The 15,741-nt window shown below is 36.7% G+C and overlaps 2 protein-coding genes across 2 annotated transcripts; both read right to left on the bottom strand.

The window, feature by feature from the left end:
• Window positions 1–210: 210 nt before the first annotated feature.
• On the bottom strand, window positions 211–6,968 carry FAO3 (fatty alcohol oxidase 3). The gene is made up of 3 exons (XM_021944402.2): window positions 6,536–6,968; window positions 3,330–3,602; window positions 211–2,302 (listed from the first exon to the last, which is right to left on the bottom strand). Exons 1-3 carry the CDS (start codon window positions 6,770–6,772, stop codon window positions 548–550), a joined length of 2,265 nt encoding a protein of 754 aa, XP_021800094.2. The 5' UTR covers window positions 6,773–6,968; the 3' UTR covers window positions 211–547.
• A 4,517-nt stretch (window positions 6,969–11,485) lies between these two features.
• On the bottom strand, window positions 11,486–15,422 carry LOC110744437 (Transducin/WD40 repeat-like superfamily protein). The gene is made up of 3 exons (XM_021944409.2): window positions 13,495–15,422; window positions 12,547–13,160; window positions 11,486–12,186 (listed from the first exon to the last, which is right to left on the bottom strand). The coding sequence occupies exons 1-3, from the start codon at window positions 15,313–15,315 to the stop codon at window positions 11,658–11,660; spliced, it is 2,964 nt and encodes a 987-aa protein (XP_021800101.1). The 5' UTR covers window positions 15,316–15,422; the 3' UTR covers window positions 11,486–11,657.
• Window positions 15,423–15,741: the final 319 nt, after the last annotated feature.

Genomic DNA, 15,741 nt, shown 5'->3' with positions numbered 1-15,741 from the left:
TTCTTTATGGAAATTGGTCAAATATGATTCTTCAAAGCAAAGTTTCATCTTGGAAGTTCTGCATTAGAAATGTTACTGTGAGAATGAGGCTTTGTAGTCAAAGTTTCCTAATCTGTAACCCTAGTGGCAGGTTATGGCAGGAAAGGAAGCTCTATAAGCACACCAGCTCTCTCCCTACATAAATGGTGAGTCTTACAGAACTTGAATGAAGTTCAAGCCATAAAGCCTCTTACATTGTAGTTTTCCTTAGTATTTAAACATGCAAAGAATGTGCATAACATGCATAGTATACGTAATACATTGTGCTACAATGCTTGAGCTGGTTCCCATAAGGTAGTAGTATAGGATATAATTTGAATCTTACCAAGCTCTGCATGCATTGGAAAAGAAATCATCCATCTTTAAATAAGTATACACCCAAAGAAATATTGGAGCACTTATATGCACCTGCTAAAACTTTATAATACATGATAATTTAGAAGTTTGCTATCGACTCTGTCGGGCAGTGTCTTGTGTATGTGTCTCTGCACACCTTCAGAACAAGGCATCAATCAACTTTACTAGACTGTTCCTTTTTTAAAGAGCCTGCTATTCTCTTTGAGAGACAGTAAGCAGTTGATTGAATGGTGATCATGGGATTGACACCAACAGCACTAGGCAGAACACTAGCATCACAGACGAAAAGGCCTTCTGCTTCCCAACTCTCCCCATTCTCATCAACCGCGCCTTCTTTTTCATTGATTCCCATTCTACAGCTCCCCATCTGATGAGCTGAGGAATAGGTTGTCCAATTCTCTACCAGTGACTGTGGCCCTTTCTCTGCAGAGACCATGTCAAAAAACTCCTCTAGTTCCTCCTTTTCAATCCCTTTACATTTGATTCTCAGCCCGTCACTCCGATGAGTGCCAACTTCAACTGCTCCTGCTGCTATCAGGATTCTAAGCGCCTGCCTCAAACCAGCCTTCAAGTTCTCTTTGTCTGATGCCTCAAACTCATAGCTTACTCTTCCTCCTTTCATAACTATCCCCGAACCTCTATCCCTGATAATTGAAATCAAATGGCAAGTTCTTCCATACTTCAGCATTCTTTTCTTTATGTCTTCCCCAGACTCCCAAGGGCACAAAGAAGAAAATGATCCAGGCCCTAATGCAGGCGTTTCGATGATTGCTTTTACCTTGGAGTCAGCTGAGGCCACCTTATGCACCGATGTAATTATTCCACCCTCATAGATTTTACCCTTGAACTCTGAATTTGATTCAGGAAAGTATCCCCAGGCCATTAAAACAGGGTGGAGATGAAGATTTCGACCGATGTTCTTGTTCTTGAGTCCACTAGAGATCATTAAAGGGGGTGTCAAAAGAGCTCCACATGCTGAGATTGTCACTTTGGCCTCAATTTGCAACTTTTTACTTATATTGTTGCTTAAACTTTTTGCCAGTACTCCGGAGCATTTCTTTTTCCTTAAACTTCCACTTGTGATGTTCTCCAATACAAATTTCTCAGCTCTGCATCCAGTTAAGATCACTGCACCATGATCCACAGCATCTAGCAGCCATGTAGAATCCGTCCCCTTTTTCTCTCCTTTTCTGCAGCCATAACCACAAGATCCACAATAATGTTTCTCCGATGAATTTCGAGGCACAAAATCAACTCCAAGGCCCAGATTTTCACACCCTTTCCGAAGAACTTGATTTTGGAATCCCTCCTCTACACAATTGTCTGTAACACCAATTCTCTCACACACAGTATCCATTGCAGAAACATATTCAGGTTCTCCAAAGAATCCGATCTCATGATCCTTAGCCCATTCCTCAAGCACATTATCTGGTGTTCTGATGCAGGCTGACCAGTTAACAGCAGAGCCACCACCAACCGTTGATCCGGCCTGGATCATCAATTTCCCATCAATAGTTGCAAAAATACCTCCTGACTCATACATTTGATCCTGGGAAGGACCTTCCAAAGAAGAATAATCTGAATGAGTGAAATAGTTTCCTTTTTCAAGAACAATAACTTTCTGGCCAGAACTTGCAAGAACAGCAGCTGCAACACCTCCTCCACAACCAGAGCCAACAACTACAACATCACATTTGATCTTGTAAAGGTTCTCTTGGGGGTCATGTCTGACTGTGAGGCCTTTTTCAGCAAGGGAGTGCAGAAGGGTAGTGTCAGTTTCATAAATGGTTTCTATTATTCCCTTCTGAAGAGGTCTCTCTTTTGGGGCTGTTGGGGTGTTCTGATCGTCAGTGTCTACATGATATCCAATGGCTTGCCATATTGGGTTTTCACCATTTTTATCAACCTGAGAAAAGAACAAAGATAGAAAAATTAAAATGCTCTTTGACTGCTTGGAATCTACTCTTTAGTTAATTACTGGTAAATCTTGGTTATCTTTCCCATGTACTTTGACATCAATGTGAAATTATTCGACGTGACTGTCACACACCACCACATATTGTTACATTACACTCAAGTCATTATATAATAAAGAAATATTTATACAATAAGAAACCATCAAAGCCCACAAGTCTTCAAGTGACATGGGACTGAGTGGGGTTAAAGACTTGAAATTTCTTTGTTTTTTAAACGGAAGATTACTTGCACAAAAAGAAATTTAATTAAAGATTAACGTATAATATCCCCTGATTTCTAGGGCATGACATATATACTAGTATTATGAGGAGAGTGGTTGGTGTAGATGATACATCACGTGACATCACGTGAGACACTCTCAAAGCTTAATTAATTATACATTTGTCCAGTGTGCAAAAAATGTCCTAATTAAATGTCTAAAAATATAGTTGATGCGCAACCACCTGATTAGCTCAACGGCATCGGTGATGATGATGATGATGTTTCAACCACTGGTTGATTTCAATATTTTATTTTATCATGTCTCATTTGACTATGATTTGATACAGCGTTTGCCAATTCAATATTTCTTAATTTATTGGAATCAATACCATATTATTATTTTAGAGCATGCTCTTTGTCAACCAAAAGATTATGCCCTTTTTTTTTTGGAACTAGGGGGAAAATCTCGAGTGTATGGACAAATATTTTTAACTACTTGAATTATAAACCCCTTTTACGCGGTAACATTTAGCAACTCAAACACTAATGTTTCATTATATAAGAATGTTGAATTGAAATTTTTTATGAAAAACTCATATATATGTTGACTGCCCAATAACTCAAAAACAATAAAGTTATATGATTTAAAAAAAAAAAAAGAATAAGTAAGATAAATATCATAAATTCAAAATTATTTATTATGAAAACTGTTGACACAGAGAGAGAGAGAGAGAGAGAGAGAGAGGAAATATTACCCGAGAGAAGAAAATGTAGAGGCAAAGGAACTTGATGTAAACAAATGCAAGCCTAATGGGTGTCAAAAACCTGTGCTTGAACCACTTCTGCAGCAGCCTCTCTCTTTTCTCCAACGACAAACTTGAAAAGTTGAGAATGAAGGGCCATCTCTCACCAAAACAACGCGAGCCACAAAGCAGTAGGGTCCCCAACCGAGTAGACAGGACCCATAAAACCACTCTAACCAACACCACAGCTTCTATAAAGGCCCTCTTCACCAGTAGTTCTGCAACCTGCAGTCCACGAGCGTCCCCAAATGATATAAAATTATTTGAAGGAAAATATTATATAATGATATTATTGACGTTTCTCTCTATTTTTGGTCGAAGAAGTTTTAAATTCCAATCTTCTCCTCTTTTTTTTTTTTGGGTAAATACCACGATGTGTCACCACACCCGAAGGGTGAGATTAATCCCTGTTCAGGATTTGGCTTGACCCTAGCCACAAAGTGCTTCCAACGGGTTTCGAACACCTGTCATTAAGGCACCAGGTAACTGCCAGCTGGAGGTGGCAATTTGCCAACCGTACCGCATATTGTGGTTAAATCTTCTCTTTTCACATAAAAAGAAAAAGAAAATTTTTTTAATTATATTTTTTTATTTTGTACAAGTTGTATTGGGAGAATGAGGAATCGAACTTATAAAATCTGTGTAGGATTGTTCTATAACCACTTGAGTTACAACACCTTGCATAATTTAATTATGCTTATTTAGTCAAATATTTAATAATTGTTATAGGATTATACACGTCAAATGTTGCACCTCCTTTCATACATTAATTAATACATCATATGTTGGCTAGAATCATAATTAATATTTTAGAAAAGTTGATATAGATCCAAATTCCTATTAAGGAGTTGGGTTTAATCCTCGGATTTGGTGACTTTGATCCAAGTCTTTTGACTTTTGTGCCACATAGAATTACATTCCTTTTTTAATATTTTCTAATGTAATATTTTTATTATTTTATTTTTAAAATCATTTTTTGTTCCAATGTTGCCTCTTATGACTTGAATCGGGTAATAGTCATTTATATCATATTGCCTATTGCATAGGTATATATATGTTTTTTCATATTTTCGACAATGTGTAATAGTATTTTATGTATCTTTTTTTTTTTATAGGTAACATACAATTTTTGTATCTGACGTATAAGCAATCTTCTAATTTATGTTCCTAACTTATAGGTAACACAATTTATCACTAAGTATTTTTCATTGCTAATAATAACACTAATTACCTGTAGGTCATGTGCATAATTTAATATGGGTGCTTGTTTGATCAATTGGTATAATATTGTGAAACCCCGTATTTATAAAATTATATAGTTTGAAGATGTAATATTTTGCCATTTAATTTATAAATTATATATATATATATATATATATATATATATATAAGAACCCATATTATTTGTATGGCAGTGTGCACATTGAGGTCAATCTTAGTATATTTTGATAGATATTTAAGTTGAGTGATAGATTTGGACAAACCTTCTTATCATAAATTATATTGTATTTTATTGAAAACTTAGGAGTTAAGGCTTAAAAGATATATTTGGTATTAGCATGAGGTGTTGGATCATGGTGCCACCATTCTTGCTAGGTGGCGGGATATGCAAAGATTGAAGATAACCTCAAGTTGTTGTTGTTATCTTGTATTGTTGCCGCCAAGAATATTAACCAATGAGGGATTTCTTGTTGCCTACTTCTACTACTATAAATAGCAGAAGTCTATGTTTACAAATGGTTTACTACATCTAGAGAAAGGCATGCATAGTTTGCATGAGAAATGAGAGAAAAAGTAAGAGAGAAAGAAGGAGAGAGAATGGTGATGAAACTCTTGGAGCTTGGTTTGGGTGATAGTACATGAAGATAAGTAGATGGGTTGTCTTGCCAATTTATTTTAAGGGCTCTCATTATCAAAGTGAGTGGTTTATGTAATGTGTTCTAAAAGTTCTTATTTTGTGATAAAATATGAAAACCATGAATTATCGTGGATTTGTTCTATTTACAAATATCTCTCTATTTCAAGTCAAGCATGTCTAATTTGGTGCAATCTTTCACACTTTTAGAACATGAGAACTTCAATGTTGGAGTATCTGAGGGATAGATGTACCACACATGAACATAGGGCAGTGAGGCCAATAAGGGTCACGTGGTTGGTTACATGTTATGAAGGATAACCGAGATATGGGATGATGTGATATGATCTGGATTGGTGTATCTTTTCATGATATTTTCTAGAGTGTGTAAAACGACATTGCTTGACTGGCATATTACATAATCTACTCACTGAGCCTGTTTAATTTTTCAGATGAATTAGTGGGTAAGACAAAGACTAAATCGGTTGAAGCAAAATTAAATGAGAGTGATAGAGCTTTATTTATTTCTTGTAAAGTTGTAAGATTTTGGAGCTATTTTTTATAAGAGAAACTTATTTTAAACCCATATTTCGGCTCTCTTTTCTTTTTATTTTATTTTACTTTCTATTTTCTCACGCACCGAGCGCAGGGTTTCCACTGACCCTCGAGTTCGAAGTGTGACAAATATATGGGTCTTTACTTTTTATTGATTAAATTGTTTATCCATATATTAGGAATATTATCAAAGAAAGAATTTAAAATTTAAACTATGGAATTCAATTATGATGAAATAATGCATTAAATTTAGATTTTCAATGTGTTTTCCTTATTTACCTCAAAGGGTAAAATCGACACAACAAAAAAAGTAATAAATATCACAGGATCTACATCTAAAACCAAAAACGCGATGACTAAACTCGATGAAAATTAATCATTTTGGATCTAAATCTAATAAGCCCTTAATATTTCTTTAACAAAAGAGATTATAGTATAAGTGCAGTCCATGTACACCTAACCTGTTTATTTATTTTTTGGGTCAACTAGTACACCTAACCTGCAATTTAATATAATTAATTTTTCTCATTAAAATATTTCCTGTAGTGTAAGTGATGAGGGTTTTTTTTCTTTTCTTTTCATACATGTGATATTGGAGGAGGGGAATTTGAATACAAGACCTCAGGTGCATGAATAAATACTCTTAACCACTTGAGTTTTAAGCCCACTTGCATAAGTGGTGACATCTTAGTTACATCATAACACATAAAAATTGCTACCACTAGAGGAGAGAGACAGAGAGATGAACCTCATCAGGGATTGGAGTTTGAGCCCCAGAAGCCTTTTGGAAGGACTGAACAGCCTTATTTGTCGGTTGTTCCTCCTTCCCTTCAAAACAAAAATCATTTAATGGCAGAGCAGGCAATAGAGCCTCACAAACACTTGCCAAAGACTGCATCTCAGCTGAAGAGAATCCATGACTGTATTTTCCACGTTCTCCTGATCTTCTCCCTCCTCTCAACAAAGGATGACACTCCTTTCTCATCTCTCTCTCTCTCTCTCTCTCTCTCTCTCTCTCTCTCTGAAAACTAAATATGTTCTGTTATACACAGTGGAGCATTTCAAGAGAGAAAAAAAAGGGAAAGACGCCCCACCAAAGTTATTATATACAAAACTATCACTCGCTATATATATATAGGCCCTTTTGCTTGGTTAGTTTCAGGCTAATCATAAAGTCATCACTGCAGCATGCATACGTGCCACTTTTGTAAACCTGAATTGGATTGCCCCACCAAGGCTTTAATAGTCCCTAACCATAGTTACTATAGAACCAATTTGACATGATTTTCTAGACTACAGCAAGAGTTTTGCCTAAGGGTTTTTTTTTTGGAGGAGTGAGACTTTTTTCTTTGAGAATCAGAGAAACCTATTGTTTAAGAAATATTGCGAAGCTATATATTTGATTAGATTAATGTTCTTGGTAGTCCAAAAAATTGATTAAGCATTTCTCTTATATTTTTATAAAACTGAAAAAAAGTACATGACAACTTTTTTGAAGTGCCAATAACTATTCTTAAAAAACTCTTTATTATATTTAGAAGTAAAATATTTAGTACTTCGCATTAAATACACAAATTTATGTGTTAGTGGAATACACATAGCATAAAGTGAATGAAAAAGGCAAGAAAAGAAAGACGAGAAAAGTTAGCTAGCATTCCTGTCATATGTGGAAAATCTTGACTAACCCAGAAGCACCTAAAACAAAATTTAAAATGTAACAAATGTTTAATATATAAAAAAACGTTGAAAGAGGTGAGGATTCTAATTTTATCTATTTGAATTTGAGCATCACCTCTCACACTTATTAATGCCATTATTTTTTATCGTATATAGTCTTTTTTATTTAGGGTGATGATTTTCCTACTCCTTTTTATTTTTGAATATTTTTTACTATAACATACAATGGAGTGTAAATGGACAAAAGATGAGCGAGAACATAAAATTTCCAACAAAATGAGTGTAAGCGGATAAAAGAAGAGTGGGAAAATCAGCTCACTTTATTTAATTTTTTTCAAAAAAAAATAGACATCTTTTATTCCTTAATATGTTTACACCTACACGTGGCAAGAGAATAACCAACCATTAGTAGTAGCTAAGTGTCATTTTCTTCAAGTTGATGTTATAGCCAATCAGAGGGCACAAGAGGACACCATCCGTCCACAATCGTACGGTTATATTTCCAAATTAGAGAAAGCTATCGTCTAAAATAGACTGATCCCGTGATTTAACCAAAATTGTGGAAGCCGTTTTTGTAGCTTAAATAGGCACACACACTGCCAAATATTGCAAAATAAGAGAGTGGATGTAAAAAAATTTAAGTAGCCGACAAACACACCAAGCTTCTCCGTACCAAATCGAATTTGTTTATCATGTTAGATATCTGTTAACTTACCAAATCCAATTTGTTTATCAATAATCAGTCAAATTATCATATCTAATCAAATTTTATTCTGATTAGTATTTGAGTATGAATTTCTACCTCAAAATTTGAAATTCCAGTATAAATTCATATTATTAACTTAAAAAACAAAAGTATAGAAAATGATTGCACGCAGGGCACCAAACGAAAGTACAGAAAATGATATGATCCGTCAAGAAAGAGCTTTCAAATGTAAACAAATATGTAACTGATAGTCAGGAAACGTCAAAGTTGACCATCTGTTGACGGTTTTAGCCATTTCGTGATGGGTTTTACCCGTTAGGAAACCCTTTTGTTTGATGGATCAAAAGCTTCAAGAATACAGATGAACGGAACTAGGATTGTATGTGTGGGAGGGCCGAATTATAACACGAGTATTTGAAAAGAAAATTAAATCTTACAACAGTAAATAATAGACTGAAAAAAAAACACTGGTATTGATTATGGACGATTAATAGGCTGAAAAAGAAAAAACAACAGTAAATAATATAACCTTTATATTAATATAAATTTGTATATTTGACTTAAAAGTCTAATTGAATGTCCTAATCATTTGTCTCAAATCAATGGTTAAATTAGTAATGTAAAGCTTGTATTTTTTCATTGCGGGACAAATATTTTCAACACATCCCGCCACGTGCATATACTTCCAGACTCCAGTTCCTCTATAGAACAGATACTTGACTGTCAGCTTGAAGGATCATGAAGGGTACGTGTTCTTGGCAGTTGCCACCAGCCACAACTCCTTTTATAAAGGTTTCACGCTCTCCAAATCCTTCTCTAGGAATATGACTTCCATTAACCCAACCAATATAAAGTTTTTTTTTTTCTAGGTCAAGCAACTAATATTCAGCTTCTTTTGTTTAATTTCGCAATGAATCAAATCTAATGTTTGTAATTTGTTTAACTTCAACATTGACCGACTAAACGATTGAGAAACATAAACTGTGTCGAATGAAGTTTTGAGTTCAAATCTCATATAACACCGTTGTTAAATCAAAACTAACAAATAAAAATAAATAAATAAATAATGTGAAACGGGTTCTATTACTTCTCGTCTTCATTTTTTTGGGTGAAATGATTACTTCTCTTCTTTTTCTTTTTGGGGTGAAATGATTACTTCTCTTCTTTGTCATAAGGGCCTTACCCTACAAATTAATTGGACAACCTGGAGATTGTTTTTATAGGGCTCAATGCAGTCTGAGTGACACGTTTTAGGTTAGGTGTGGGGCTGTACAGGATTCAAATTAATCCGCCAAAATTGACCAATCCAATTCAATTTTATTGGTTTGATTAGTGGATCCAGAATTTAAAATCCAAATCAAACCGAAGCGATCCAACCTTTTAAAAATAGATGCAAATATTTGCATTTCCTAGTGTTCAAAGCTAAACCACCTTTCACGTTTCACTTACACCAACACACTAACACAACTTTATTGATATTCCTTCAAAAAAATATATTAATATAGCATAAAAATTCTAGATTTCTAAGTTTTTGTGTCGACTTTAGCATTTCTTTTTTTAAGGAATGGATGTAACTTGAACTCTAAATGTCGAACTTCATGTTGTAGTGTTATTTTGTAAAATTTATTTATGTCTATTTAGAACATACTTAATGGTATTTTCTATCGGATTGAATTCTATACGATTATATTTGCGATTATCATATTTTCATAAAAACCGATCATCCAATCCAATCCAATCCAATCCAATGTACATTAGATCAAATTGTAAAATCTCAAATCCAATAAAAAAAATTGGATTAGATTGATAAAAATTCATTGGTTTCGAACCGACGTACACCCCTAGTTAGGTGTCACCGAAGTCAAAGATTATTGTCAACATCACTCAAATTGTATCATAAAAGAAAATATGTGGCTCTTTCTTCTTTGCATATAAATTATAGCCAGACATATGTGCATAATTTTTTATATTTTATTTATAATTTTAATACATTACCTTTGCATAAGTGTCAAAACATGATTTCTTTGTAAGAAGAATAATTCCTTAATGACCCTGCCCAGACTTAAACATTTTAAATATTTTGATGGTGGGATTGGCCTCCTCACTTTAAACTCATCAGTGTAGCCTCTCCTATTAGAAATGCGAATCTTCTTAATTTGAAAAGCAACATGCAAGAATTCTATAATGAGGGCTTTATATATAGCCCTTAGGCAAGACCCTATCTCTTAACCGTTGAATCAAATTGATTAGCTATTGGATAAGTTGGTTAGCCTAATCCAACTGCTAAGAGATAAAACATCACCTAAGGAACCATATATAAGGCCATCACTATAGAATGACTCAAGCAACTTGACATATCCCATAATAACACATGGTCCAATGGGGCCCAAACAAAAGGGCTTGCTTTCACATTTCAAATTCCGGCTCCACAAGGCACAAGTCATGAAATACGTTCATCCTCCAACCTCCATAATAATTCAGGAAATAACAATGGCCTACCTACCGATGGAACGCTTGTGATCCTCAAGGCTTTCTATACTGATAATATCTATATATTTATTTTGACGTTACATGTGGGCCAGTTGCCCAAGAAACCCAAGAAAACTATAGTTACTAGTCTGGGCCCTAGCCCAGTCTCCTACAAACTACAATGAAAGGTTGGGGTCCTCAAATTAATGAACACCAAAATCTGCTTCATGTGAAAAAACATAAATAAAAAAAAGGTTTACATTTGTTGTAACGGGCCTTCAAGGTATCCCCAACTGTGGAAGACTAAACATAAACCACCCATAAAATTTAACCCATCATTTATAATTTTTTAAGAAATAGTACTGGATTATTTTTTAACGTCTCCAGCAATGCGAAACTAAATCGTAGCCCCCTCAATATTTTATTAATTTTTAGTACATTCTATTGGCTAATTTTTGTTAACAAGCAATGGCAAAAGATTACACTCCACGGTACACCGTACTGTCCCAGATTTTTTGCCCTCAAGTTGCTCAAGGCAAGATGACAGACTCTTGAGAGAAGGCCTCACAACCTGGAGGCTTTGGGATTCTGGGAGATGTTTAATATCTTCATGCATATAAGATATAGCTAAAAAGAAGCCTGGCCAAAAATGATTAAAAAGAGGATAATTAGCCACATCAAACATATTCCTCTTCATCCTCTGGGTTTGGTGAGGAGCTTGCCTTGGCTGACCAGTCAAATAAAATGTTCAATTGTTGTCATAAAAAAGCTCCAAACTCCTAATATGAGAGGTCAACTTGAAAGGAAAATATACCAAAAAGTTCTTACCAAAAAAACAGATGCATATGACACAGAAAGGAGAAGTTTACATCTAAATAGATAAGCCAATACATTATACATAACAATACACATTACAGCAGCATCTTAGCACACAAAACGTATTACGGAAGCACATTTGTATATCCTCTTTCCTAGATAATCATAAATGTATTATAAGAATTTAAACGCATGTGCAAACCTATGATAAGTGCCTCCACAGTGCTGGGCGATCTCTTGATATAAGAAGAGCCCGAGAATCCAAGTAATCAAAAGAAGGTGCATACAAGTCATCTGGACCAATAACTTCTCTGGCATTTTGAGTCCCATCGTCATTGGTCAACAAAGGCACTCCATCATCCTTGAAGGCATCAAATACAAACAGCCCTAATCCACAAACACCCATGACAAGGTTTGAGTTCCCCCAAACTTGCGTAATCGCTGTGCAATGGCTGTGAGCATTTGATTCTGGCAAGGAATAAGTGCTGAATAGCCTTTGTTTTCGCACTGAGAACTGTTGCACCTGTGAAGAGGACTGTTTTTTCCATCCTGACCTTGCACTACTGCAGCCAAGGAAGATAGAATCTCCGCGAGAGGAAACTGACTGCACATTTACACCAAGTTTTGGTATCTTAAGACCAACGCCGGACGGATGGCGAAAGTCTAGAATGTTAATAGAATCTTGGGTACAGAACACTCCATCATTTCCTTCTGCTTCCGAGGAACTTACTCTGCAATCCAAATAACCACTGTAAATGTTAATAGAGGTTCTTTGCAAATGTTTCAAAGATGGAAAAGCAGATTTCTACATCGCTTGTATATTCTCATGCTAACACTAATTTCCCACCTCATACAGTATCAACTATAAGCAAGAGAAGAAAATGACGTCCAGATGAAAAAAGGTTTATCACACATAGAAAACTAGTGAAGCAGTGACATATTCAAGCAGATGATGGAGGCCAAATCCATTAGAAAATCAATGTTGAGAGCAAATTCATCAAGCAATGCTAGCAAAAAACGTAAAATATGCAGGAACCAGAAAATGTAGAAAACAGAAAAAAGTAAAAGCCAAAAGAAGGTTTGGCATCCACCTGTGTCGAACACCACCACCTAGTTCAGCATCCGTGTTATTCACATGAAGTGCGGAGATTTTTCGACCAGAAGAAGAAACAGATAGTAAAGCTTGAGGGTTGAGAGAGCTAACATCCCATAGGGAAATTGATTCAGCTTCAGCTACAACAACTTTTCCTCTGTTTCTCCACTGCAAGGGACTTGAATTGTCCATTGTTATCACAGGCTTCGCTACATCCCATTTCATAACTTGCTCGCCATCACGGATGTCATAAATTCTCACAACTCTCTGACAGCTGGCAGTTGAGACAATAAGAGGTCCGCAAGGTCTATACCACCATTGTTGAGTTTCAGGATCCAGAAGATTAGACAAAGCATTTCTTCCATATGAGATGTTGTTGGGCAAGGGGCCGAGCACTGTTCTTGAAGGGGCTAAACCATCCTCAATATGGAAAGCACGCACATCTTTGGCATAGAAATCCCATGAGCAAAATCCTGAATCCATCGTATTTCCTGCAGATGCTGCCACAACATACCTTCCTGAACAACCATCAGCACTAGGAGCACGGATTATCCAACAGTCTCTCCACATATTAGGTGAAACTCCTACAGGAGGCTTGTACACCACTTTTTCCTGAAGAAACAATGAACCATCAGTCAATAAAGCAAATTTCATATGCAGCAGTTACGATTTTATGTCCATCTTTTCATACTGCAGTATATATCCATGTGTTGTATCTTGCTATTCTATGTCAATATTTGATATGGGATAATTGAAAGAAAATAAAAAGAAATTTGGAATGAAAGTAATATCAGATAAACAATTCAAATTCATACTGAATATGCACAGCATCTGAGATTCCTTTTATTTCTCAATCAGCAAAGGGAAAATAGCAAGTAAAGGAAGGAATTTGAATACTGATCAAGGAACAATGAAGCTCCAACAATAAAGGGGAAAAGTTAAATACCTCGCAATTTACGATATCATAGAAGGTGCATGAGCTATCATCATGAGCAAGAAGAACTGATTCTCCCTCAGATACAAACCACCCTCCAGTTGATGTTTTTTGGCCTATTTCGTTCAGCTGGTAAATGCAAGTGTCCTCAGTTTCCTCATCAATAATCATTTTCTGTGTATTCTCCTGATCATCAAACTCATCAAGTGTTTCATCCGTTGTGAGAATGAGCTCCGCATTTTGCTTTCCAGTGACCAGTTTCGACGATTTTTCAACTCCTGCATTGGTGATACCCTCCACTTCTTGAACTTCACAACATTCCAGAACTTCCTGACCATCCCTCGTTGTAACTTTAGTTTGATCCAAGGAAGCCAAGAACTCTAATGCAATTGGATTGTCATCTATAAGGCTCAAAGACTTCTCATCAACCTTTGATTCACAACTGGATTCAACAACCTGGGATCCATGACTTTGAGAGCTTTCTGATGATTCTTTCAATGCTGTGCGGTTTCGAAGCAACTTATGATGAGGAAAGAGTCTAGCTTCCAAGTCCTCGCTATTCAACCCTTTCACCAAACTCTTAGCATTAATCTCCTGCTCAATATGACCCTTTTCAACCACTTCGGAATCCTGTTCGATATGCTCATCACTTTTTGGCAACCCCATCTTACCACCTAAATCATTCGGAACATGTCCCATGGCCTTCTCAATCCCCGAAATCTTTTCCTGAATATCAGAGAGTATCACCTTTGACGTATCTGGATTATTCATATCCAAAATCTCCTTTGTCTTCTTAATATCGGAGGCAATCCGCTTAACCTTCCCTTCCAAGAAAGCAAGCTTCTCATGAAGCTTACTCGGATATTTGATACCAGAACGACTGCCATTAATACCTTCTTCAGTCAATGCCTTCCCTTTTAAACCCTCCAACACCTTTGCACTACTCACAGATTTTTCACGAGACTCCTTCAGTCCCAAAGCAACACCATTTCCACTCTTCACAGCTTTATCATCAACCCTGACAAAATTTTGATCCTTTGTATCAACACTCAAGCTACTTCTATTACTATTGCAACTCTGTAAAGTCCTATTACCATCAACCCCATCTGGGTTTTTCAGAACAGAGCTCAAGTTAGCTTCTCCATCGCCACTTCCCAGAACCCTAAGCCTAACCCCATCTGAATTCTTCTCACTTGCAACCCCTTTCAGTTCTTTTTCTCCACAAGTTCCATTCTTTTTATCCGAACTCAACCCAATTTTACCACTTTCTTTGATATCCCTCAAAACCCTAATCCCATTGGCCCCCACTTCACTCACCTTCACATCCAAATCCCTAAACCCTGTTCTCTGTTTCCCACTCGCGGATCCCCTAACCCTACTCAAAGCCTTCCCTGCACTGGACACCGCCCGATCTCTCTCTCCGACCGAACTCAAAGTCGAACCGGAACCCCTTTCGGTCCGGTCCACCGAAGCCCTCCGCTCTTTACTAGTATGAGAAAATACCCTTACAAACTCAGAAGGGCTAGAGCTCCTACCTCTAGGCACAGAAGACATGGACCACCGAGCACGCGCGTCACCTCCGCCACCACTGGTAGCCGCCGTCACAGACGCCTTGTCGACACGTGGCACGGGCCGGATCGTGGGCTTCTGGGCCGATGATCGGAAAGTGGACCCAGGTAAAGGGTTCTCTTTTCCGGCGCTGGAGTACCTCTTGTCGGAGATGGGTATCGGCGTGAGGGGCTTGGATTGCTTCAGAATGGAACCGGCTTTGGCTCCGATGGTACCTCCGGCACCGCCACGGTCTTTGAGCCGGCGAGCCGATGAGGCCGACATGGCAATTTGTCAGTAAATTAATTGATTGTTAATAGATTAATAGGAAATGTTAAGGTAGGGGAGATGAGTTTTTTAAGAAGACTGGAAGATGAATGAATGGAAGTCTTTTGATCTAATTTGAGTTTCAAGTTTACTCGTTTCGATGCTAGTTTGGGCGGGAAATGAATTTTAGTTTTGAAAATTTGAAATTTTCGTTTTTTTTTTTTTGGGAAGGTTGTTGGCTTTTGTTTGGAAGCGTTGGGCCTTGAAAGTTACATAGTAAATGGGCCTCAATGTGCAAAGAACAAAACAAAGGTGTGCACCGCCACCCAGCCATCTGCTCAGTGCACCCAGCACCTAAAAAATTTGCAAATCTTTCAAATTTACCCTTGAGTGCGCTAAGAATTCAAGAAACAATAATTATAAAGTTTAAGAACAAAAGAAGCA

Source organism: Prunus avium, chromosome 1, assembly GCF_965620075.1.
Source record: "Prunus avium chromosome 1, drPruAviu1.hap1.1, whole genome shotgun sequence".
Taxonomy (NCBI): domain Eukaryota; kingdom Viridiplantae; phylum Streptophyta; class Magnoliopsida; order Rosales; family Rosaceae; genus Prunus; species Prunus avium.
The sequence above is the reverse complement of the archived record's forward strand: the minus strand, read 5'-3'. Positions and strand labels throughout refer to the sequence as shown.